At 58.4% G+C, this 23,373-nt stretch overlaps 10 protein-coding genes and 4 non-coding genes across 14 annotated transcripts; 8 read left to right on the forward strand and 6 right to left on the reverse strand.

The window, feature by feature from the left end:
- The first annotated feature begins 39 nt into the window (after window positions 1–39).
- A1Q1_t381 lies at window positions 40–123 on the forward strand. The gene has a single exon. It is a non-coding gene; the product is annotated as a tRNA-Asn (tRNA).
- Window positions 124–274: 151 nt separating this feature from the next.
- Window positions 275–358, forward strand: A1Q1_t382. The gene has a single exon. It is a non-coding gene; the product is annotated as a tRNA-Asn (tRNA).
- Window positions 359–501: 143 nt separating this feature from the next.
- Window positions 502–585, forward strand: A1Q1_t383. Its single transcript has one exon. It is a non-coding gene; the product is annotated as a tRNA-Asn (tRNA).
- Window positions 586–963: 378 nt separating this feature from the next.
- Window positions 964–2,266, forward strand: A1Q1_05011 (phenylalanyl-tRNA synthetase; the record flags this gene model as incomplete). The annotated part of the gene is made up of 2 exons (XM_014321818.1): window positions 964–972; window positions 1,019–2,266. The coding sequence occupies 2 exons, from the start codon at window positions 964–966 to the stop codon at window positions 2,264–2,266; spliced, it is 1,257 nt and encodes a 418-aa protein (XP_014177293.1).
- A 151-nt stretch (window positions 2,267–2,417) lies between these two features.
- A1Q1_05012 (50S ribosomal protein l36) lies at window positions 2,418–2,904 on the reverse strand (the record flags this gene model as incomplete). The annotated part of the gene is made up of 2 exons (XM_014321819.1): window positions 2,418–2,628; window positions 2,681–2,904. The coding sequence occupies 2 exons, from the start codon at window positions 2,902–2,904 to the stop codon at window positions 2,418–2,420; spliced, it is 435 nt and encodes a 144-aa protein (XP_014177294.1).
- Window positions 2,905–3,722: 818 nt separating this feature from the next.
- On the forward strand, window positions 3,723–4,690 carry A1Q1_05013 (vacuolar ATP synthase subunit e; the record flags this gene model as incomplete). The annotated part of the gene is made up of 4 exons (XM_014321820.1): window positions 3,723–3,779; window positions 3,879–4,130; window positions 4,174–4,320; window positions 4,406–4,690. 4 exons carry the CDS (start codon window positions 3,723–3,725, stop codon window positions 4,688–4,690), a joined length of 741 nt encoding a protein of 246 aa, XP_014177295.1.
- Window positions 4,691–5,055: 365 nt separating this feature from the next.
- On the forward strand, window positions 5,056–5,966 carry A1Q1_05014 (uncharacterized protein; the record flags this gene model as incomplete). The annotated part of the gene is made up of 2 exons (XM_014321821.1): window positions 5,056–5,210; window positions 5,249–5,966. The coding sequence occupies 2 exons, from the start codon at window positions 5,056–5,058 to the stop codon at window positions 5,964–5,966; spliced, it is 873 nt and encodes a 290-aa protein (XP_014177296.1).
- Window positions 5,967–9,243: 3,277 nt separating this feature from the next.
- A1Q1_05015 (uncharacterized protein) lies at window positions 9,244–10,520 on the forward strand (the record flags this gene model as incomplete). Its single annotated transcript, XM_014321822.1, has 3 exons — window positions 9,244–9,557; window positions 9,653–10,069; window positions 10,109–10,520. The coding sequence occupies 3 exons, from the start codon at window positions 9,244–9,246 to the stop codon at window positions 10,518–10,520; spliced, it is 1,143 nt and encodes a 380-aa protein (XP_014177297.1).
- A 267-nt stretch (window positions 10,521–10,787) lies between these two features.
- A1Q1_05016 (DNA ligase) lies at window positions 10,788–13,557 on the reverse strand (the record flags this gene model as incomplete). The annotated part of the gene is made up of 6 exons (XM_014321823.1): window positions 10,788–10,960; window positions 11,015–11,513; window positions 11,579–12,379; window positions 12,443–12,691; window positions 12,747–12,827; window positions 12,880–13,557. 6 exons carry the CDS (start codon window positions 13,555–13,557, stop codon window positions 10,788–10,790), a joined length of 2,481 nt encoding a protein of 826 aa, XP_014177298.1.
- Window positions 13,558–13,712: 155 nt separating this feature from the next.
- On the forward strand, window positions 13,713–14,543 carry A1Q1_05017 (uncharacterized protein; the record flags this gene model as incomplete). Its single annotated transcript, XM_014321824.1, has 3 exons — window positions 13,713–13,831; window positions 13,888–14,205; window positions 14,279–14,543. The coding sequence occupies 3 exons, from the start codon at window positions 13,713–13,715 to the stop codon at window positions 14,541–14,543; spliced, it is 702 nt and encodes a 233-aa protein (XP_014177299.1).
- A 119-nt stretch (window positions 14,544–14,662) lies between these two features.
- On the reverse strand, window positions 14,663–15,864 carry A1Q1_05018 (uncharacterized protein; the record flags this gene model as incomplete). Its single annotated transcript, XM_014321825.1, has 4 exons — window positions 14,663–15,213; window positions 15,258–15,534; window positions 15,582–15,657; window positions 15,704–15,864. The coding sequence occupies 4 exons, from the start codon at window positions 15,862–15,864 to the stop codon at window positions 14,663–14,665; spliced, it is 1,065 nt and encodes a 354-aa protein (XP_014177300.1).
- A 229-nt stretch (window positions 15,865–16,093) lies between these two features.
- On the reverse strand, window positions 16,094–17,902 carry A1Q1_05019 (uncharacterized protein; the record flags this gene model as incomplete). Its single annotated transcript, XM_014321826.1, has 1 exon — window positions 16,094–17,902. The coding sequence occupies one exon, from the start codon at window positions 17,900–17,902 to the stop codon at window positions 16,094–16,096; it is 1,809 nt and encodes a 602-aa protein (XP_014177301.1).
- Window positions 17,903–18,440: 538 nt separating this feature from the next.
- On the reverse strand, window positions 18,441–18,524 carry A1Q1_t421. The gene has a single exon. It is a non-coding gene; the product is annotated as a tRNA-Asn (tRNA).
- Window positions 18,525–18,864: 340 nt separating this feature from the next.
- On the reverse strand, window positions 18,865–22,546 carry A1Q1_05020 (RNA-directed RNA polymerase; the record flags this gene model as incomplete). The annotated part of the gene is made up of 6 exons (XM_014321827.1): window positions 18,865–19,371; window positions 19,439–20,125; window positions 20,164–20,374; window positions 20,431–20,980; window positions 21,031–21,117; window positions 21,268–22,546. 6 exons carry the CDS (start codon window positions 22,544–22,546, stop codon window positions 18,865–18,867), a joined length of 3,321 nt encoding a protein of 1,106 aa, XP_014177302.1.
- Window positions 22,547–23,373: the final 827 nt, after the last annotated feature.

Consider the following 23,373-nt stretch of genomic DNA (forward strand, 5'->3'; position numbering starts at 1 on the left):
GGCGCTCGTGTTCGGCGTCGGAGAAAGGTAAACGTGTTCTGCCCTATGGCTCAGTTGGCTAGCGCGTGGAGCTGTTACTCTTAACATACTCCGAGGTCCACGGTTCGAGCCCGTGTGGGGCAGTTCTTTTGCCATTCTACGCTCCTGAGCGTGTCCTTTTGCGTTTCCTGTGGGCGGAGAGAACGAGGGTGGAAGGTCCAACGAGAGTTTGACGTTTCATTGATTGTGGTGGAGGTCTGGTACTCAGGCACGGTTGTTTGCACGAGTCACGTGCTGCCCTATGGCTCAGTTGGCTAGCGCGTGGAGCTGTTATTCGTAGCATACTCCGAGGTCCACGGTTCGAGCCCGTGTGGGGCAGTCTTTTGCTTGTCTGAAGCTCCCAGGAGCTTGTCATTCTTTTTGGGAAGTTTGATGGAAAGAAAGTTGACAGTTTGGCAACGGTTTCAGCTGGCAGATTGGGACTGCCACCTTCAGGCACCACTGTTGGAGTCCATCACGTGATGCCCTATGGCTCAGTTGGCTAGCGCGTGGAGCTGTTATCAGTAACATACTCCGAGGTCCACGGTTCGAGCCCGTGTGGGGCAGCTTTTTGGCACTTCTTGGCAGCCATAGTAGTGAAGAACGACCTGGAGTGGTGATTTGAAGAGGAGGTATAAGCGGAGGCCAGTTGCAGAGGTCGCCTCGCCAGGGTGCCACACCAGGCACGGTTTCAGGAACAGTCCCACGTGCGTTGCACATGGCTGATTTCGGCTCGATCCGCTTGATTACCTCGAAATCTCGAGGTCTGCACAAAGTCAACCTCACATTACAGAAAAACGAAGGCCATGCTCGCTGCCGCTTGTCGCGCTCGCCGGGCGGTTCCCGTTGTTCGCCAGCTGACGCGCTCCGCCGTTCGCGCTCGTGCGCCGGTCGCCCGTGCCATTGCGGGCCCCGCAGCTCTCGGCTCGATCCGTTTCCAGAGCAATGTCGGCTGTGAGCTTCATGGCTATAATGCGAGCTGACCACAGTCGCGGGACAGCCCGTCACGCTCTTTGGAAAGGAGTACCCCGCGGACGGCAATACGAACACGCCGCCTTCGATCCAGGCCAAGGTCGGGCGCAACCTGCACCTGCAGAAGGACCACCCGCTGGCTACTCTGCGCGAGATCATCGAGACGCACTTCAAGGGTTTCACGCGTATCCAGCCCGAGTCGCCTGTCGTCACTGTGTTCCAGAACTTTGACGAGCTCGGCTTCGCCCCCGACCATCCCGGCCGCTCGCTCACCGACTCCTACTACCTGAACAAGGAGCACATGCTGCGCACGCATACGAGCGCCCACGAGGTCGAGGCTTACAAGACTGGCGCGGACGCGTTCCTCATCGCCGCGGACGTGTACCGTCGTGACGAGATTGACAGCTCGCACTACCCCGTCTTCCACCAGATGGAGGGTATGCGCCACTGGGACGTCACGGACGTGAAGCAGCTCACGGAGCAGCTGCGTGCGGAGAACGCCAAGCTCGCCGAGGAGCTCGCCGCGTGCCCGATTGAGATCACCGACATCAGCAATGTCGGCCCTGAGAACCCGCTGCAAGAGTGCCACGACCCCGAGCTTGCGACCGAGATGGCTCAGAACCTCAAGCACTCGCTGAATGGAATGATCTTCAAGCTCTTCGGTCACATCACCGCGGACGGGCAGCCGCTGAAGGTCCGCTGGATCGATGCCTTCTTCCCCTGGACATCGCCGTCGTTCGAGGTCGAGGTTTGGTACAACGACGAGTGGCTTGAGATTCTCGGCTGTGGTGTTGTTGTCCAGAAGACGCTGGAACGCGGAGGCGTCGGCCACAAGAGCGGCTGGGCTTTCGGCCTCGGTCTCGAGCGCATCGCGATGGTCCTCTTCGACATTCCCGACATCCGCCTGTTCTGGTCCCAGGACCCGCGCTTCCTCTCCCAGTTCAAGCAGGGAGAGATCACCGCCTTCAAGCCCTACTCCAAGTACCCGCCGTGCTACAAGGACATGAGCTTCTGGCTCCCGGAGGAGACGCAGGAGGGCATCAAGCCGTGGCACGAGAATGACTACTGCGAGGTCGTCCGTGACGTTGCGGGAGACCTCGTCGAGAACGTCACCCTTATCGACGATTTCACGCACCCCAAGACCGGCAAGAGGAGTCTCTGCTACCGACTCAACTACAGGAGCATGGACCGCTCCCTCAACAATGAGGAGGTCAACGCCCTTCAGGACAAGGTCGTTGGCCGCGTTGTGAAGGAGATGGGCATTGAGATGCGATAAGAGGCGGTCATCATCATTTGTAATTCTATAGGGAACATGAAGCAACATCTCAAAACATCTTGAATGGCCGCGGATCGCAAGAAAGGAGATGCGAGTGATACATGCTAATACCGTATGCTAGATTTCTATGCTGAGGGAGGAGGACAACGTCTTAACCCTGGCGCTGCTTGTGCTTGGGGTTCTTCGAGCAGACGATGTAGATTCTTCCCTTACTGCCAAAGTCAGCGGCTGTCAAAGACGTATGGATAGCCAGTGTCACTAATTGAAGGCCGCCAAGGAGTTCTTGAGCGTACACCTTGAGTACATCACACGCCATCGTCGGCGCGCAAGGTATGCAGTGCAAATAGTACTCAATGTGGCCGCTACAAGGCATACCCACGGCACCAACGTCGCGTGACTGGCGTAGCTACTCACCGGCGGACAACGCTGCAGCCATCGCAGAACTTCTTGACACTGCTCCTGACCTTCATGCCGCGAATCTGGCCGACAGCCTTGAGGGCCTGGGGGGCGGCAATCGGAGGCGCCATGGGGCGGGCGAGGGGAAGGCGGGCGGCGACGGCAGCCATGCGGGGCATGGCGCGTGCGTGCGTGCTGCACTGGCGCGAGGAGCCGGCAAGGAGGCGGACGAAGCCGAACATAGTGGTCGACGTTGCTTTGGGGTTTTTGAACGCTAATGAAAGCGAGCTCGGAAAGTTCAAAGGAGACATGTCGAGTGTGTGTGCCTGACAATTTTGGAAGGTGAGGCTGACAATGCCACGTGGTCGTCTTCCATCACTAGACATGAGCGAGAGGGCGAGCGAACGGGGCGAGGATTGGCGGGACCAAACTCCGGCCAGGCTCAGCGTCCATAAATTCTTGAACGCGCTGCATCCTGGAGTTCTTCTTTGAACAAAATCCTTGGGTGAGTTTTGACCTATGTGGTCGGCACTGGGGATGCAGCTGACAACGCAGAAACATAAAAGTTCGATTCCCTTCTCTTCGGTGTTGGGTCTCGCGTTCCCGTTTCCTAGAATGAACCGAGGGGGGCTTCGCAGCCCTCTGTGTCTGCACCGTCTAAACGGCTGCGTCTTCATGCCAAGTTAATACTGCACTAGGCGCCCGCCTTCGGGTGTGAGGCGCGATGACCTGTGGAATTGCTTGGTCCGAGGCGTTGGCAGACCGACATTTGTAACCTTTGTACCACTGTTTTTCTTGCTACATGTATTCAGTTCTGTGACTTTTGCTGCGTCCGTTTCGAAAGCTGTTGCACACATGAGATCAGCGTACGCCGGTGGCTGCCGTTTCGGCTGACAGGAACGAGTGATTGACGGGCGCGGTATGTGGGAGGAGCGGACAAGGTGCGGTGGAGGTCCGGATGACGGCCTGACGTGACGATGGTGCACCGCTGCTGCTGGTGCTCGGCGTTGACTGCCTTCAGCTATCCTGACAGTCACCTCATCACAAACAACTGCCCAACATGTCGCGCGCCGGTGCCCTTGATGACTCTGAGATCCAGTCCGAGATGAACAAGATGGTGAGTTCTCTGCTGTCTAGCTGAAGTGTACGCCCCTCGTGCCACCGTAAGCCGGCGGCCCATCGCTGGTGATCGTGTTCAGCATGCTAACTGTCCCAGGTGGCTTTCATCTCGCAGGAGGCTCGGGACAAGGCTCGTGAGATTCAGATCAAGGCCGACGAGGAGTTTGCAATCGAGAAGGTGAGCTTGCTTCATCGAGATATCGAGAGCGGAGCTGACGTCGATCCTCTGTTGACATTCCACGACCAATCGCGAATTGTGAATACAGGCCAAGATCGTCCGTCAGGAGTCTCTCGCCATCGACGCCCAGTACGAGAAGAAGCGCAAGCAGGCCGAGGTTGGATGGAAGATGTAAGCTGTCCATACAATGGAGAAGCTGACCGTAAGCGCCCAGTCGACTGCTCTCAACCAGTCTCGACTCGAGGTTCTCCGCAAGCGCGAGGAGCACCTCCAGCAGCTCTTCGACGAGGCCGGAAAGAAGGTCAAGGCGCTCTCTGACAGTGACAAGTACCCTGAGGCCATGGAGTCGCTGGTTCTCGAGGTGGGTGCAGCTTTGCAGGTGGTGCTGACCGCAGGTCCTTCTTCTCCTCCTCGGCGAGGACGTCCTCATCGAGCACCGTCCGAAGGACAAGGATCTCGTGAAGAAGGCTTCGGACGCCGCCGTCAAGAAGTACAAGGACATGTCTGGACGTACATCAACCGTCGAGTACAAGGACTCGCTTCCTGACGACTCCGCTGGTGGAGTTATCGGCTCCTCCATGCAGGGACGTATCAAGGTCGACAACACCCTCGCCGAGCGTGTCAAGATCCTCGAGGAGAAGATGCTTCCCGAGCTCCGTGAGGACCTGTTCGGCAAGAACCCTAACCGCAAGTTCTACACCGTGAGTATCCCTTCGCATCTCAGTGACTGACGACCAGTAAATGCGAGTTTATGAAGTTGTTTAGTCCCCGTTAGATGCACTGAATAGGTCTGTCGTTCTGGTGCACATGCGACGTGCAGGTGTTATTCGCCGCCTCAGAAGCTGCATGCTGCAGTTTCCCCAGAGGCTGCGTTCGGCTGCGGTGACGATGGGGCGCACGTAGCAAGGACGCTTGCGGCCGTGCTGCCGATCGAGGTGACTCATCACAGACCTTGTTGCGCCCTCATCCTTTGGCACTGCGGCCCTCCTTCCTTGCGCAGCGACATGCCTTCCCTCTTCATCGTTGCTCATATTTACGCTCACTCTCTTTCCACTTACCTCTAACCGGCGCATCCACCCCATTCTATCGCATCACCATGGACGCCAAGCCCGACGAACTCGTGATCTCGCTCGGTTCGAGCCATGTTGCCCGTATCCTCGAGCACCTCCACGAACACGCCCTCAACACTGACGTGGACTTTGAGGACGTTGTGCCGGGTCTCTCGAGCGAAATGTGCATGAAGGTCTGGGAGTGAGTTACCTTGCTTCTTGGAAACTCTGACATTGCAGGAAGCTCAAGGCGGATGCCTCAGCTACTTCCGTGACAATCAAATCTCAGTCGCAGTCCATCGAGACCGTCCCCGCCATTCCTGACAAGAACACGTCCCAGGTTCTGGACTCGAGCCCCAGCTCCTCGACCGGCATCCACGACTCTGAACATGATGACGACTCGGGTACCACCATTCCTCGCCCTCGCGCTTTAGTCTATGATACCGAGGACAGCGACGCCGAAGGTGCGGGTGGCGAGCACGAGTCGGATATCGAATCCATGCGCTCGCCGTCCCCCTTCCTGGCTGAATCCGACGATGACGAGCTGTCCCTGCAGATCGCCCGCAAGGCTCGTGCGGCATTTGCTGAAGCTACGACCAAAGGTTCCAGTGCCTCGCAGCCGCCTGCCCAGAATGGAGCCTCCAAGTCCGTCCAGCCCACTGACAAGAACGCGATGCAGACTCCCGCCAAAGTTGATGCCCAGGCCTTTGACTGGATGCCCATCAACCAGCAGCCTCCTGTCTCCACGCCCAACCAGGCGCAGCAGGCTCCCAAGCGCAGGATCAGCGAGGGCCGCGAGGCAATCCCCCAGTCCCCCTTCAGTGCAACCTACAAGCGCCCCAAGACCGCGGCTGCGCGCCTCGCCGCGACCCCAAAGCTTAAGAGCACCTCTGGCTGCAAGCACAACATCTGCCTTGGCCTCGACAAGTGCCTCGTCCCTTCTTCCCCTGCCGTCTAGGTGGTCGGGGACATCCTAGCCTAGCGCATGGGCGGCGTAAGACATCCAAGAAGTCGTCTGCGTTCAGCCCCTATCCATCATGCGGGCCTTAGTTCCTCACGCCGTAAGCCTTTGTGTAGCCTCCATCACGTCAGCATCCAGTCTCGTCAGCGGTGCTCTTGTACATCCTCACCATGCAGATTCTGTGCTTTACATCGAACCGGCTGTCCAGATGACTCGCAGGTTGACCATGCCTTCAGACCTGCGTCTGGAATGAAGCAGCAGCCAGGCTCATCAGATGTCGCTTGAGTCGACTCGTGCCTTCATCGCAAGGGCCGGTGTCAAAACCTCGCTTAGATATTGAGATATTGTGGGCATGGGCCTGCCCACGAGGATCAACCGGTGCTGCGACCTACCCACCTGAACTTTTAATCAACCGATGAGATCTGGATGCGGACCTATCCCACCTCATGCTGAGCTTCTCGGTGGGCCGGCGCGGACATATGGACCCGGGAGACTGGTAAGAGATCTGCATCTGTAATGGGTTTCGGCCCAGCCAGACCAATCTGGCCAGCCAAGGAACCCGGTGGCACGACGCCGACCTCCGGTGATGTGCCACTCGGTCCAGTGTCCTATTTACTGAGACGCAGACCCGTCCCAGATCTCAGCTGCACAGGTCGCAGTTCCGCGATCCCGCGATGGAGGTAGGCGACAGTGTTTCAGTCTCGCAGAAGTCTTTCACCGCAGATCTGCGATCTGCGAGGTGGAGGTGATGCGGCCGGCGAGGGCAGTGTGAGGATTGTCACCTTGGGGAGAGGTTCGAAACGAGCTCACCCTCACCGAGGCGCAGGACCTGTCCTGCTCACCTTGCCATCTCCATCTTGCTCGCTCCAGAGTGGCCAGACTCCGTTATGGGCGTCTGGTCATGCACGACCTGTCAGCTCTCTGTCATGCACACGGCTTGCACATTCTCGCAGTGGTGCCGAGATCAACGACAATGTCTCTTCGAAGCGGGCGCCGACTGCTTTGGCGCCGCTGACCTTCCGATGCATCCCCGGTATTTCTGCCAGAACTGTCCAACTTGGCAGCGAGAAGGCGGAGACAGGTCCACTCGTATCCACTAATATCAGAGATTGTTAACCGCATGCATTCCGTCTTATCGTCGTGGTACGGCTGTTGACGAGCAGCTGTGGTGGAATGAAGCAGAGGATACAGGACGGTCGGCGGGGGGCGGCTGAACTGCCGCCCTGGGTGTGGAATGTGGAACGGAGCGCTGGAGCACTAAAGGTACGTGATAGGTACGCCGTCACAGCGCTGCACTCTGAGAGAGTTGAGAAAGCTACGAGAGCTCAGAGCGTGCGCAGGCAGGCAGCCGGGCAGCCTATCAGCCCGCTGCGCCTCGCGAAAGTCGGCAAGAACTGCGACACCAACTGGTTCCAGACCCGCCAGCAGGGGCGGCACGCGGCACGGCTGCGGCATCGCTGCCTCCGACGAGCCTGCCGCGGCTACGTAGTGGAGCAACGGAGCAGCTAGACATGGCTATGTGCGGAGCAGCGATACCGCAGTCGTCTCCTGCATTCGTACGCGCGCGGATATCGGACTCGCTTCTTGCGAGAGTTTATCCAGGCAGCGCTCGACGACGTTTATCGAGGATCAACTTTCGCACCGCCAGCTTGGTTTACCCGACGCCGCGGTAGCGCTCTCCTCCGCGCTTCCGGGGCTTGTTCTTGCTCCACAACCTCCAGATGCAGTGCAAACGTTTGTGCAAGATTGTGGAGCATTGGTCATGCGAGTTGCTGTGGAACAAGACAGATGATGGAAGAACGACAGGTGGGAGACTAGACGCCTGCCTCATTATTCTGAGCTTGATCCTAGTGAGGAATGGAAGCGCCTGGCCCTCCCAGTGGTAGTGCTCGGTTTTCCACTGCGACTGTGGAAGATTGAGCAGCTCAAGTCAAGCATGCCCAGGTTCTACAGAAGTCTGATCGAAACTGACATAGTGGGAGTAGGGAAGTCACCCTAATCGAGATCGAAATCGAGGTCCTCCGACGGCGAAAGCGCTGATTTCTCCTTGGTCAGCTCAGCGTTCCGGCATTCCTCCTGAGACGCTTAGCCCAAAGGATGCAGCATCGGTGATTTACAGATTCCACGGTGGGTATGGCGCCTTGTCTCCTTCGATACGGCTCTGGCACGCAAGCTCGGCTCAGCCTACGGTTCCTGCTTTGGCACGGGTTCCTCGCGCTCCCTCCTCCATGCCCTCCTTTCGGGCGTCGCACGGCGCGCAACAGTGATCTGCTGCGATCGGCTGTTGCAGGACAGGAATAACTATGCATGTGCCCAGACCTGGCCACTTCGCCGCCCGCATGGTGCGCCTGGGCACATATCTACCGACCCGCACCCGAGGGTCTGGCAGATCTTGCTTGCCGCTCGACTTTGCGGTATGCAAAGCTCGCCGTTTATAAAGCCTCCATACTCCCCGATGCAATCAGATAAACCTCGCTCCGACTGTTGCTCTCATCGACAAACAAACCACCCCCTCATCGCGTGCAAACTCACCCATCACGGCCGACAACGCGAGCACCGTCGGACCAATGCACGGGATCCCGGAACGGCATATGTCGGACACGAGCTCGGACAGCCCGTCGCCCCCTCCGCAGTGTGAGTAGACGAGCATGACAGACGATGCCAGGCAGACTTGTGCCGATGAGGTGCCGATGTGCTGCCGAACGAGCACCGAGACCATGATGCGGGAGGTCAGGTGCAAGTTGGCGCTAGGACGTCACATCCGTTGGGCCTCGTTTGGAAGAAGCAAGGTTACTCGGTGGGTTGCGGGACATGGATCATGCGTGCGCGATGTGCGCGGGCTTAGACGCCGATAACGGCGTGCAGGGCCGCTGACCCGCTGGGTGCGCTGGGTGCACTGGGCGTGCTACATTCGGTACTTCGGTACCAACCCGGGCCAACCTCGGGCCTGAAAGGGCCAAGGGTTCGCCGCCGATTGTCGATTGTCGGAAATTTAGGTGCGCCTGTGCATCCAGCGACTGCCCGCCTGTCAGCTGTCGACCACCGTCCGATCCACCGCACACGCGCACGCCGCACGGCCGATCCATCCACTCACAGGCTCAACGGCGCCGTACTTGCACCCTCACGGCGCTCAGATGGCCTGCGCCCCCGCACGCCTGTTCGTTAACAAGGCGCCACTCGACTTTGACCTTCCTCCTTCTTCTTCCTTGACAATACACTCTTACTCTTGACGAAAACAAACTGTCCACAGAAGACAGGAACGAAATTTGCTGACATGTCCGAAGCCGACGCTCTCGCCACGGTCGACACCGAGTACACCGCCGACTCGATCGAGTTCTGCCCGCACGCGGGGAACGAGCAGTACTTCACCTGCGGCACGTACCAGGTGATCCCCGTCACCAAGCCGACGAAGGCAGCGAACGGCAGCGCCTCAGAGAACGGCCAGCCCAATGGCTCCACAAACGGCACTACCACCGAGTACTCCAAAGTCGTCGACGGCGACGACTCTGAAAGCGACAGCGACGAGGCGACTCCGCCCGCGCCGCGTGTCGGTCGGCTCTATCTGTTCAAGCTTGACGGTGACACTCCGTGAGTTCCTCCTAGTGTTCGGAACATTCGGACCGGCCCCACCACCCCCTTAGGGGTCCACATTTCGTTTATCCGTATGATGATGCTAATTACAGAATCGAGGTGCAGCGGACCGAGACCGCGGCGATCCTCGACGTCAAGTGGTCGCCTACCGAGGCCGCACTCAGTGTCGCCGACGCCAAGGGTGCGATCACGCAGTTCGACTTTGCCGACGGAAAGCTCAGCGAAAAGTCCAAGGTCCAGGTCACGGACGAGAGCCGGCTCGTGCTCTCCCTCGACTATGCGAAGGATGGCAAGGGCCTGATCTCGTCGCTGTCGAACGGCGCCCTCGCGCACCTCTCTGCCCGGCCTGAAGGATGGGAGGTGACTGAGGAGTGGCATGCGCACGACTTTGAGCCCTGGATTGCGGCTTACGGAGACGACCAGAACACCGTCTGGAGCGGAGGCGACGACTGTCGTCTGAAGCGCTGGGATCTGCGTGCGCCCCAGATGGCGACGTTCATCAACAAGAGGTGAGCTAAGACATAGGTCGGCTCTAGCTGACAGTGCAGATTCGACGCTGGTGTCACTACGATCGCGCCAAGCCCTTACGCTGAGCACGTCCTTGCGGTCGGAAGTTACGACTCGAACCTGCGCATCTTTGACGCCCGTTCGCCCGGCCTTCCTCTGCTCGAGATGGAGCTTCCGGGCGGTATCTGGCGCACGCGTTGGCATCCGTCAGCTGAGCGCCGCGGCGACATTCTCAATGCGTGCATGCACGGCGGCTTCGCCGTCGTGCGTCTTCCTGACGCTCTCGCTGGCGGCGAACTCTGCCGCCGTGTCGACCAGGGCGAGATCATCTCCACCTTCCCCGGCACGCTCGGCTACGGCGCCGACTGGTGCCGCCGCAAGGAGGACGGACCGACTAGTACTGTGGCTACATGCTCGTTCTACGACCACGTCATGAACGTGTGGCGCGCCTAAGCCTCGCCGTCACCCTCGTCCTCGCCGTCCGACTGCGGTCGAACCGGCAACTCTCCCACCGGCGGAGGCCGCTCCATCTGCCGCCGGTACATCTCTGCCAGCTCCTCCGCCGTCGTCGCCTCGTCCACGCCCTTGTCCTCGCGTATCCGGATGAAGCGGGGGAAGCGTAAGCTGAGTCCGCGCTCGCCGCCGATGTAACTTGCACCCGCGGGATACACGGGCGACAGCGTGATGCTGACTCGTCAGTCTGATACCGCGCCAAGTCACTCACTCGGCACCCCGAATCTCCCACACTTCCTTGGGCTCAAACCAAATACTTGGCACGAGTCCACCCGTCTCGACGTAGCCGAGCGGCGCATCTGTCGACGTCGCGTCCGACCCTTCCGGCGGGTACCGCGCGATGAGGTTCTTGTAGAACGCATCCGTGAAGCCCGACATACCTGTTTCATCAGTATCGCATCCCACGCATCACATTATCAACCCGGCAAACTCACACTTGCACACCGCCTCGAGCGCTCCGCTCTCCGGATTCCGCGCCGCAAGCAAGATCGGACTCCACCACCCCGCCTTCCGTCCGTTGCCCCACCACGCGCCGATGGGGACGAGGTCCAGCGAGTCGCCTAGCCCTTCGAGGTAGTCCTTCTTGACCTTGAGCCAGCCAGCACTTCGCTGGTCTGGCTCGTAGGTCGCTGGGAGCGCCTTCTTGCGGCTGATCTTCTCCTCAACCTTGATTCCGTCGGCAGGCTCTTCTACCTCGATGACCTCCGTCGTCTCCGTGATGCCCGTGTCGAGGAGCTTCACCATGAGGCCCTCCGCCTTCTGCTCGACAACCTTGTCGAAGAACGACCGCAGCGCCGCCTGATCGGGCAGGTTGTTGCTGTCAATGTTCTCGATGTGGGAGAAGCGAGCGAAGTGCGGGTCCTCGGACCGCACAGGGCGGAGCAGCTGGCGCAGGAGGTGCCGTCGGTGGATCAGCGGGACAGAGAGGAGCGGCTGCGCGTCAGCCCTTTCAGTCTTCCATTCCATAGATGCTGTATTTCTAGCAATGTAGCACGTACCACATCGTTGATGAGCATGAGGTCGAACGCGCAGATATCAACCACAACCTTGATATCCTCGACGCGGACGTCCTTCTTTGCGCGGTTTGTCAGTTCCTGGAACGTGCGCTTCTCGCCTGTAACCTTGTCGATCGCGACGATCTCGGCGTCGATGATGAGTGACGTGACGCGCGGCGTCTCAAGCAGCTCCATGGCCGCCGCAGACGGCTCCGAGAAACCGTCGTCGGGGAACGGTTTCCGCTTATGCGTCAAGTCCTTCGTGAGCTCGAGAGCCGTGAGGCAGATATCGGGGTATTTCTCGGTCATGTCCTCGAGATGTCTCGAGAACAGACGGACCCACGCCCTCCGTCCATCCCTCTCGACCCACTTGCCGCCCTTCGAGTCCTGCTCCTTCGGCCCGTCGACGCGGACGTGCATTTGCAGGCGCTGACCGTCCAGCTTCGCTTCGGCGGTGAAGGGGAGCGTGCCGAGGCGATCGTACACTTCGTCCAGGGAGCGGGTAATCGAGCCGAGCATGGGCGAGATAGGGATGCCGACGCTGAGTGGCACGCATTCCTCCAGGCCCTCCAGCCCCTGCAGGACACCGGCGGAGAGGTCGCCATAGTTCGGATGCCGGACGTAGGTCCGCCTGACGAGCGCAGCTGCGTCCGCACATAGCGCTTCGACCTCTTCTCTCGCTGGGTCAACGACCTTCTTCTTCTCAGGCTGAGGTTGTACGCGACTCAGCAGCTCAGACGGAGCTTCGTGCAGCGCCGCAGCTCGCGCGAGGGCCGTGAGCAGCGTGAGACGCACGGCACCGATCTGTCGTCAGTTTTGCGCGCGGTAGCTTCAACTCACCCGTAGGTTGGATATGAGCGTCCGCACGAGATACCGTACTTCTTCACCCCTCGCTTGCACGAGCAGGCGGCGGATGATGTCCGTCTTCTGCTTCCCGCTCTGAACGCCCTTGATATCCGCTAGCCTCAGCAGACGAGCGTAGACGTCGTAAGCGATGAGAGGGGCGGGCTGCACGAGTGTGCGAACGTTCGTCTTCGCCTCGAAAGCGACGTCTCCTGGATCGCCGCTCTTGATGTACAGTCGCTTCAGATCTCGTGCCTGTAGACCTGAGACTTCCTGGATCACCTTTGTGAGAATGCTGGATCCGATGCCGAGCTCGCACGCTTCGTACGTCGGACGCAGGTGGTTGCTGAGCAGGTACATGCTGCAAGCGAGGTCTTCTGGTGATGCGTGCAGAAGCAGTCGAAGGAAGCTGGTGTTAGCTCGAGAGGGTCCATCAAAGCTCACTTGGTCAGCACCCGCACGATGATGATGCGGGAGCGCGTGCCGGCCACTTGGCAGTAGACGCCAACAAGAATGGAGTATGGCAGCCGTCCGCCCGGCCACCCCGAGGTGTCGACTGATGAGGGGTTGAAGAGAAGCGAGTCCATGTCGAAGTCGACGGGATCGACTGGCTGTGCAGGGCCAGCGCGTGGTCGTAAGGGACCGGCGATCGGCTCTTTCTTGACGCTCGTTGAGTTGCTGCCAGGCTCAGCTTTCACAGGCTTCGAGGGAGATGTTGGTATTGACCGCACGAAAATGGGGTGCACCGGCTTGAGTGGTGGTTCGACTTCCTCCTTCACGTCTGGCTTGGTGTCAGGCTTCTCGTCGACCGGCTTGTCTTCCTTCTCCTGGCTGGGCGGTGGTGGCTCTCCCGCTTCAGCAGCCCATTCTGCGGCCAACCGCCGAGCCATCTCCTCGTCGGTCTCAATCGGTATCGGCTCTTGACTCTTTTGCTTGACGTCCTTTGCTTCTTCTTTAGTCTCGACGATCTCGATCACGTCGTCGTCATCGTCCGAATCCGACAGCACAACCACGCTCGTTTCACGTTTGGCCCTCTTGCTAGGCGATAGGAAGGTCGTCAAGGAGGCCTGAACCGCCTTCCCCTTCCCTTTCGCCTTCTTTGATGGTTTTGATGGTTCTGGCGCTGTCCTCTTCGGCATGGCGGCTCGTCGTCAACGTTGGAGCAGAGGGAAGGCCCGATCGGCGCACTCCATAGCGTTTGTTTTCGTGAAACCGGTCCACTAACCTCTCCTCATATCGGCTCCGGTACGTCATATCGCGGAGATCGCACTCCGCACCACGTGGCCTCCGAATCATGATGCGTCGACGAGATGTCCAAGGTGCGTTCGACGATCGACGAGCTCAACGACATCAGCATCCTCCGCGCGAGCAGTCACACGTCATGACGATCTACTCGCTGTACATCTTCGACAGGTGAGTGACTGGGAGCTGAACCGCTTCTGGGTTGCTAAGCGCAAGCTAACATGTAGGCACTGCGACTGCGTATACTACCAGGACTGGCACCGGACACGCCCAGTGCGGCCGTCGGCGAACGACAAGCCGGACGTCCACCGGCTGCAGGCGGCGACGGCGCCGGGACAACGCGAGTCTATATTCAGTTCGTCGTCGGGGGGACAACCCAACCAGCCGGGGCAGATGGGTCAGCACCCGCAACAAGCACAGACCGGCAGCGTCGTGGCTGGCACGGCCAGGAAGTCCGGACCGGGGCTGCCGTTCGATGAGGAGGCCAAGCTTGTCTACGGTGTTGTTCTCAGCATGCGGAATCTTGTCAAGAAGCTGTCTGGAAAGTGAGTCTCAAGGCGATATCCGCCTTCATCTTATACCAGCTGTCGCGCTGCGTTCTTAGCTGACCACGCACAGAGACGAGCAGTTCACATCGTACAAGACATCACAATACGGATTGCACCTGTACGAGACGCTGACGGGGTACAAGTTTGTGCTGCTGTCTGACCCGTCAACCGATTCGCTGCGTTTCGTTTTGCGCCAGATCCACACGGGGCCGTTCGTCGACTTTGTTGTCCGGAATCCGCTCGTCGAGATGGACTCGCGCGAGCGAGGGATCGACAACGACCAGTTCCGCGCCGCCGTAGACAAGCACATCAGAAGTTTGACCATGTTCAATTAGACTTATATTCCCGGGCTCTAGACTCTGAGGTCTAGCATTCATGCACTATGCATCATTAGTACAACATACAGTCTAACCGGCGTCTCGACGCCCAACGGCGGCAGTCCAGACACCTCTATTCAATCCCACATGAAGCGTACCGTGCCATCGTTCCGGCCCATGCCCTCTGGCAGCTCCGTGTCTTCCTCTGCCGGCCACATCACACCTGGGTTCCTATCCCTGAGGTGGATCTTGAGTTCGGTCAGACTCTGCGACGTCCAGAACGGCGGCAGCTTGAAAGCCGTGACTGTGGGTGCATTGCCGGGCGCGGGCGATGGTCGTCCACTTCTCGGATTCTCTCGCGGGCTCGCGGGCGAAGGACTGAACAACTGGAGACTCGGGTCATTGGGTGGGATACTGACGATGGTGATGTACAGGTCGAGGAGAGAGTGAGCGACATCGTCCACCGCATCAGCGGCCGCAGCATACTCGTCTTCCCATGGGCCGGGGCTGCCGAGCTTCGCGACGAGGGGGTCGGGGTTGTCATGTGGGGCCGTCGATTCGGACGAGAGAAGTGCTGACGTATACAGCGCTCCCAGGGCGACGATGTGAGGAGGATAGGACAGAGGGGCCGGTGTTCGATGTGCGTCAACTGCTACGCGCCAGGCTTGCTGTATCACATCCTTGGGCACTGTCCTGTTAACCTTGATCCGCGAATTTGCGCCAGGGACTCACATGCAAGCTCCCTCCCCAGTTTGATGACCATCTCGAAAGGCACCTGGACTCCGAAGTTGAAGCAGATCGTTTCGAGGGCCAACCGCTCGATACCGAGAACGCGCTTTCGCTCGTGCTCCAGCACGTTAGAGTCGACGTTAGATACATCAACCGCAGTGCTGCCCTTGCGCACGAGCTGGGGGAATCGGATGCCATAACTCGCAATGATGATATCTCTCGGTTTCTTCAGCGTATCGTGCAATTTCGAAGAGACATAGAGGGTCGTCAGGGCAACATCCTGGACTGTCAGCTACCGAGGGAAGGGAGCAGCTTCTGGCAACTTACGACAAACTGGAACTCGGCATACGGGAAGAACAGGTGGAAGCGCATGTACAACGTCTGAGCCGAAGCAATCGTCCGTCTGGGACTGTTGAGTGTCAGTTGGACATGACCACGTTGCAACTTACAATCCGCATCGAACTCCGACCTGCTCGATGAAGGTGCACGCTTGTTGACGCAGACGCTCCTCACGCGCAACGCTTAGCTTTCCCCTCTGGCGTGCCGACAGGCTCTCGATCTCTGGCGGTCGCAGATACGGCCGGAAATGCCGTGTTGTGGGCTCCGGCATCATGGATGTAGTGAGAGATGGGGTGGAGAGTGAGGTGAAGTTGCAGGCGAAAGTCAGTTTCAGCGTTTCAAGATCGCTGGTCCGGTGTGGTGGAGGTTTTCGGCTCAACAGTGGCGACATCCGGCTGTGGTGGCATTTGTAGCGCATGTTGAAGCGGATCGTTCACTATGTGCATGCATTTAGGGGAGGAGACATACAACACCGGTAGAGCTGCAGAGTACAATCCAATCTACTGGGCTTCCACTTCTGTCGAGTTAGGCTGGGTGCCCTCCGCCTGCTGGGTATGGTCGTCTGTTCCAGCCGGGGGGTTGAAAGAGTCCAAGTTTCCAGCGGCGAGGTTATCAACGTAATCGATTACCGCCTTCACGTCCGGGTCCTCCAGTATGTTGAACCCATTCAAATTGTGGTCGTTCTGGTTGGGCTGAGCGCCGTAGTGCTGGAAGGCAGGCTGAGGATTCGAGATGCTGGAGGAGGCTGACACCATTCCGTTCCCACTCAAGTTCAACCCCAAGGCGTTGGGGTACGAGTCTTGGTTTTGACCTCGATTCGCGTGGTGGGCTGCGAACGTCGTCCAAGGGGCGAGGTTAGGGTTGGAAAGCATTGCTGGGTTGTTGACCATCTCGTCATATGAGGGAAGGTAGTGGGTGCCATACAGAGGCGGGTGCTGCCACTGTGGAAGGGCCTGGCCTTGCAGTATGGGGAAGGCAGTTAGAGGCATTGCGTCTTGGTACGTTGTGGTTGTAGCGGGGCCATACGATGAAGTGGGACTTGTCGTCGCGGAGAATTGAGCGATCACGCCTGTACGGGCAGCGTGGTGGCCGAGGACGGGGGGTGAAGCTTGCTGCTGGGCGAATGTGCCAGCGCCTACCATGGCCGGAGCGGTGAAAGGTGCGTTCACGTCTCCGATTCCTGCGTGGTTTGAGGGCGGCGGCAGTCCGAGAGGCTGGCCCCATATCATGTACCTAAGCGTCTGCTTCTGGTCGAGCGTGAGCCCGGAGTCCTGCACGCGCTGCCCGTGTGCCGGTGGGGTCAGGGCTAGAAGGGGGTTCTGGGCGTCCGCAAACTTGGCCGGCTCGAGCTGCCCGGATGAGGGGCCGGCCGCGGGCGGTGCAATGACGGGGGTGCTTGCAGGTAAAGCAGGGTACGGGAAAGTTGAAGACTTCTGGAACGCTCCTGCAACGTTCTCGCCCGAGCCAAACGCCGCAGCAGGAGTAGCGGACCCAAAGAACTGACAAGGCTGAACGGGTGCGGTCGACGGTCCGGCTGGAGCCTCCTGTGCAGAATTGATTGGTCCCAGCGTCTCCTGTCTCCTCACTGCCTTCTTCCGCTGTGGTCGCGAGGGCGTGTCCTGGTTCCCGGGGCTACTGGGGGTGCTTAGGCTTCCGAGCTGCCGCTTCTGCTTGCCTTTGGGATCGGGTAATGGTGTCGTTGTCTTGCTGCCGGAAGCTACTTCGGTGGTGACTGCCTCATAGGGAGAAGCACCTGGGGCAACGAAAGATGGGCCGGCGAGATCGTGAGTTGGCGTCGCAGTGCTGTGCTCAGTAAGCGAAAGTCTCGAAGCGTCTGCCACTTTTGGAGTAACGCGGAGGTCGTGGTTGCCAGTGCCATTTTGCTTGGGTGTAGACGGGATGGAGGGCGGGAATGAAAGCGGCTCGTCCTTGGGAGTGGCAGCAGGCGTTTGGCATACGGGCAGGCTCCGTCCGGCGGCAGTAACAACGGTTGAAGTACCGCTCCCAGGCTGTTGAGGCGGCCCAGCGCTATTGGTAGTCTCTGCAGAAACTGCCACGGAGCCAGCGGGCGAACTGGGTCCAAGGATGACACTGACGCTGCCCAAGTCCACCATGGACTCGGTTTCCACAGGTGTGGCCCTCATGAATCGACCATTTGCAGAACGGGCGGGGCCACTACCTCTTCCCCTTCCCCGGTCTCGAGGTGTGACCGAGCGGCGAGGATCACTGCGAGGCCGAGATTCGTTACCGACGACTTCCTGGGAGGAGTGTGGGGAAGCACTTTTGCTGATCGATGGCGCCTCCATCATGGCGACCGAGGGAAGAGCTTGAGCGTTAGATCGGAAAGCGTGCTGTGTCACTTACGAGTTTGACTGAATGGTCGACGAAGACGAGAACGGATCAGACCAGCATCAGTGCAGTAGAGCTTATGTATGAGACATTCAGGAGGGCATTGGGTGGTGTGCAAGATACTTGACGCCATGTAAAGCGTGAACGCGTGTTTCCGCGGACGCGTCGACGAGCTGTGTCTCTGAGGTGCGAATGGCGAGAGGGGCGACAGGCGCGACACAATGGCCTTGGCACTGGACTGTCCACACACACGCGTGGCCGTGTGCTTCTCACATTGAGGGCCATATTGTGTATCGCTCTGAAGCGACGACGCTTCCCTTCGAGGAAGTGAAGGATCAGTGAGGGGGCAACCCGCCTGTGGCGGTGTCACAAGATGACAACAGCCCACCCGGATGCATCAGCAATGCTATGTATCGGAGAGCGCTGCACAGAGACCGGGAGGCCATCAGGAGGCCGGAAGAAACAAAAAGCAAAAGAGTAACGCTGTGCGTTTGCTTGCTGCCCCACACGGGCTCGAACCGTGGACCTCGGAGTATGTTAAGAATAACAGCTCCACGCGCTAGCCAACTGAGCCATAGGGCATTTCGTGATTGCCAAAGTTCATGCAGGACTGTGACGAGAGCTTGGCCAATCGAAATGTTCGCACAGCTTCTTCGCCGCTGTATTCATCATTTGCTGCTCAAGCAGGAAACAGGAAGGCTGCACGTTTGTCAACAGTACCCCCTCATGCAGCATTTGGCTCTGCTAGAGACGGTAAGGCGATATGCATATATCTAGCCCCGCCTGTATCTCTTGGGGCGGAGGTCTCTTTCGCATTCTTCTGCGATCGTAACAGTGTTCCCGACACTCTGCGCCTTCAGCTTACACATCGTGTTCAAGTCCAGCTCGAACCTGACTGTCAGTTCATCGTTGACACGTTGACTTACGGTAATTTCACAGCCCGGCGGGATCGCGCGCAAATGTCGATGCAGCACAAGATCTTCAGCTCCTCAAGTCTGGCTGAACCCAATGATGCAAGGCGCGGGATCTTGGATGGCTTAGGCAGACTCGTCCACAGCTGTCTCAAGGCATTCATTCGCCTGAAAATCTCCGTGGAAGTTGGCTTCGACGAGTTTGTCCGTGAGGAGCTCAGAGACGATGCGATGGACGCATCGTCAGCTGCACTCTCTTGGGGCCATGCTTGACGCTGGTAGAAGCGTCCATTCTTCAGCCGCTTCATGTACGCGTCGCCCAGGTCCTCCCCTGAGAAGTAGACAAGGGGTAGGAGTTCCACACAGGCGGTGACGTGCTTATTCAAAACCGACAGCTGAAGGTTCGTCTCCTCGTCCTCCATCGACTCCCTGAACGTCGTGTACTCATCTAAGAGGCTGGAGAAGTCGTCCGGAGTCTCACGTGTTTCAAAGGCTTGAAGAACGTGAAGCTGTGCGCTCTTTGCAGCATCGTACAGCCTGTCCATCTGACCGTCAGCTCGGAAGAGACACCGCAGCATAACTCACAATGAACTCAGGCAAGTCCTTGGAGCGTTTGGCGTACGAGATGTTATACTCCCCGTCGAGCTGTCCCTTCTTGAATTTCCTCCAGAAGACTTCCTGGCTCCCGTAACGCTGAAGGTCTGCCTTCAGAACCTCCGGCTTCACCGTTAGACCTGACTTGCGCGAGTCCAGCACGAGACAGAACATGTTTGCCAGACGAACAGTCACCGGGTGAGACGGGCCGAGAGTGTAAACGGCGTAGTCGTGCATAGCGGAGTATCGGCCAGTCAGCTGCTGGTCCATGATACCTCCGAGCAAGAAGTGCTGCAGATTGATAATCATCCTGGCCTCCTCTTCCTTGCCATGCGATCTGCCTCGGACGGCGTGCAGAAAGTCAATGACAGCGACGACTTCCTTGTTAAAGTTCTCTGCTTGAAACTTCTTCTCGTCCAAGTCAGGTTCTGGTGCGTTGCGGAAGGGTTTGACGAGATCTTCGTCCCAGATCACAGTGGCCGTGTCTCCGTCATAATCGCCTCCGGCAAGCAAGCTGGCAGGGGAGGCAGTGCACATCGCGCTGTCTGCTGACATGACGATACAGTCCTGCAGATGCTTGAGCTTCGAGTGGTAAACCGCCCTCATCTTGCGAACGTCTGTCGGCAACTTGCAAGGTGAACGGAAGATCAGAACATCGCCTTCAACGCAGCTCATCGGCTGTTGCTCGTCAGCAGGAGCTTGACTAGAGCACTTACTCTCATTGTTCTAGGGTTCACCAATGTGGCCGAGGAAGGCGCTATGTAAATTTCGTTGGGCTTGAGAACACCCAAAGTATCCGGCACGATGAGCGCCGACAGGCTCTGGTCCACAGGCAGTTTGAAATCACTAACAGCCCGGTCCGTCAACGACCTGACCATGAACTTGAGTTTCTGCGACATCCACACGGACTCGTCGGGTAAGAAGCCGCTCTGCAAACAGCGGTACAACCTGCTGTCAGCTACCGTGGGTTCAATGCAGCTCACTTCTCTGCCACGGAGGTGTCTTCCTCGTGCTCATCTTGCTGGGTGCTCTCGAGCGAAAGGCCTGCCACCTTCGTTGACTTGCCAAGCTGTCGGCACCGCCGCTTCTCCCGCTCACTGCCTACGCCTCCTAAAGTGTAGACGGCGTGCAGAAGGCGCTGGCGGACATCGTCCTCGTTTTCTCCTGGATGGGGAACTGGGAGCAGATTCTCGCGAATCTTCTCGAACTCGAGCTCTGCCTTGGCGATCAGGACGTCGGGCGGAACGCCTCTATCCTCCATGATGATTATAGCTTCGCTAGAGAGGTTGCAGCCCACTTTGAGTCCGTCCACTTTGAGGACATCAAGAGTAAGAACGGAGGGATCGTCGGAGAAGCCTGCAGCTGACTTGGACTTGATCATCGACGGGCGTAAAATGACATCTGCTTCGTACTCTTCCTCCTGCTCCCTGCTCATGAGTGAGAGGACGCCCTTGGATCCACCCAAGCGCATTTGCACGGAGCATGGCGGCCAGCGAAGATCGGCAAAGAAGGGGTGGTGCAGGATCTTCTGAGCTAAGCGAGACGCTGAGGAATCAGTATGGTCAGATGTTGCGTGGGCTTACACATGAGACCGCAACCGTCGCTCAGAATCTCGCAAGCCTCTGGATCGGAAGGGTTTGTGGCAGTCAGGCAAACAATGTCCGGGATCACTTTGATCATGCCCCGCTCAATCCGCGTCACAGGAACGCTATCGGACATGACAAGCTGCAGCCGTGCCGCCCACTTGGCCATTGCCTGCGTCGGCTTGGCGCGAATGTCATTGTATGCTGGAGTCAGAAAGGCTCTTCATCTGTACTCACATCCGAGTAGCTGAAGAAATGAGAACACCTTGGGCTCTTTGAGAGCAGGGGCGCCCGGAGCCTCTTCATCAACCTGGATCGCGATCGCAGTGTCACTATCCGTGGGAATGTAGAGGACTCTGAACACCCTTCCAAACAGCACGAGACCATGACCCCGAAACAATCCGAATACGAGGTCACGCTGCTGACGTGGAACAGAGCCAAACCTCAGGTACAGGAGGCGTCGGCTGCCAAAGCGCCGAGCGAGTCTGTTGGAACGGCCCGGCATCTCGATCGGTTGAAGCTGCATGTTGAAGGGCCAAACTGGTGCGAACGGATTCCCATCGGCGAAGGAGTCGGGAGGACATGGCGGGCTGGTCGGATGAATGTCGTACTCCAGATTGACTGCAAGCATGAGCTTGCCTCCGTAAGACCAGTCCCTCGAGTCGTTCTGGACGCCGCGGAGGTCCTGATCCATGATTGACCGCTCCTCTTGGTCGATTTCGATCAGAGTGCGAGCTGGTACCGTGGACGTATCCGGCTCGACCAGCTTGGCTTCTCGGGTGCCAATCTTTTGCACGACCAGCGGCACTGATGGCATGGCTGTAACCGCCTCGCCTCGCAATACTTCGAAATCCTCGAATCGAACATTGTCCCAAGTAAGCCCGGCGAGCAGCAGTTGTCGCTCCAGCTCCCATTGAACATAGTAGGACACGTTGTTGTTCAGATAGGCCTGGTATGGGTTACGAGGGACCACCTCCAGATACTCGCTTCCGGCGGGGACGGCATTAAGGGGCGAATTCAACGACCAGTTGGCCGTAGGTTTCGGAGCCAGCTTAGGCAGCCTGACAGGGGTAGGCGCAGACGGAGGTTGCTTTACACTGACCCTCGAAAACTGAGGGGTGATACCTGTCTGAGGGGTCTTAGCCCGCGACGATTTAGCTTCGTCCCGTGGCGGAGTGATGCTTTCTTTTTTCGGAGTCGAAGGAACCGGCGTGTAGGTCCCGGCAGACGGAATGGATCTTGGCGTCTTTGCACCCGTGTAGAGAAGAGGTTGCGAAGGGGTTGCGGTTAGCTTTGCTTTCAGCAACTCGAAAGACGACTGCTGCTGTCGGAGCTTCTGAGCTGCCCATGCCGGATAATCTAGATTCGCGGTCATTGCACCGACGTCAGGCAACGGGGGGTATACCGTATCCTTGACGGGAACTGGGGGTGGGTCTGGTGAGTCACCGTCGTCGCTCGACCACCCATGGCCGTCGAGGTCAATCGGAAAGTCCCATCCCTGCGCTTCGAGCTTCATCGTCGATTATGGTTAGAAGATTGTCGTGCGGTTCGTAAGGATCGTGTGGTGTAGTTGAAATGATGGGTCGTCAGATCGTTGTCAGGTGTTGGGATATTATGCAGTTCAATGCCTTGCGGCGGAGTGTATGCGGAACTTATGAGCTGAGGGCCAAAGCTCTGGGTGAGTTCGTAGCTGAGTCGAGGTCTGTGCTTCTCAACATGATTCACAGGGTGATGTGCTCGAGTTCTGGCGTCAGCCCCGCCCTCCGTCAGTTGGATGCACCGGGAAAGTTAGCACAGAAGCGTTTGTCTGAGCCTAATGGACGCGCCCATGCGAACTCCAAGCGTTCTTCTTCTGAGAGCAGCCGCCCATCACGGAAGCGGGAGGTTGGCAACCAACTCACTGGGACAATCCCACGAGCTCATCTTGTCGTTATCAGGCGGCGATATGATTGTCGTTTTCACGAACATGCACCCCTTCACGACAACAAGACAATGGTTGTAACTTCCGGGGCACCCAGGTAACGTCAACCGGCCTCCACACTGCTGGGTTATCTTCGGATTTACCCCCGCGTGGCCGCCTAAGCTGGATCGCTGGCAACAGCCGAATTGACGCGCGTCACCGGCGTACGGCGTAATCGGCCAGCCAACTTTCAGCGAATACGGCGGTAGCGAGGATCTTTGCGGATCTGCACTCGATAAACGAAGGCAGCTTGCAACTGTCCTCCTCACTTCATCGCGACCACAACACGATCAAAGCAGGGTATCTGGCTTCTTGTTCCAACTTGAGCGCGCTTGACCTCGGCTCCCTTTCGATTTACACAACTCGACGTCGCGTGACCGACT

This window comes from Trichosporon asahii (assembly GCF_000293215.1).
Source record: "Trichosporon asahii var. asahii CBS 2479 unplaced genomic scaffold scaffold00071, whole genome shotgun sequence".
Taxonomy (NCBI): Eukaryota; Fungi; Basidiomycota; class Tremellomycetes; order Trichosporonales; family Trichosporonaceae; genus Trichosporon; species Trichosporon asahii.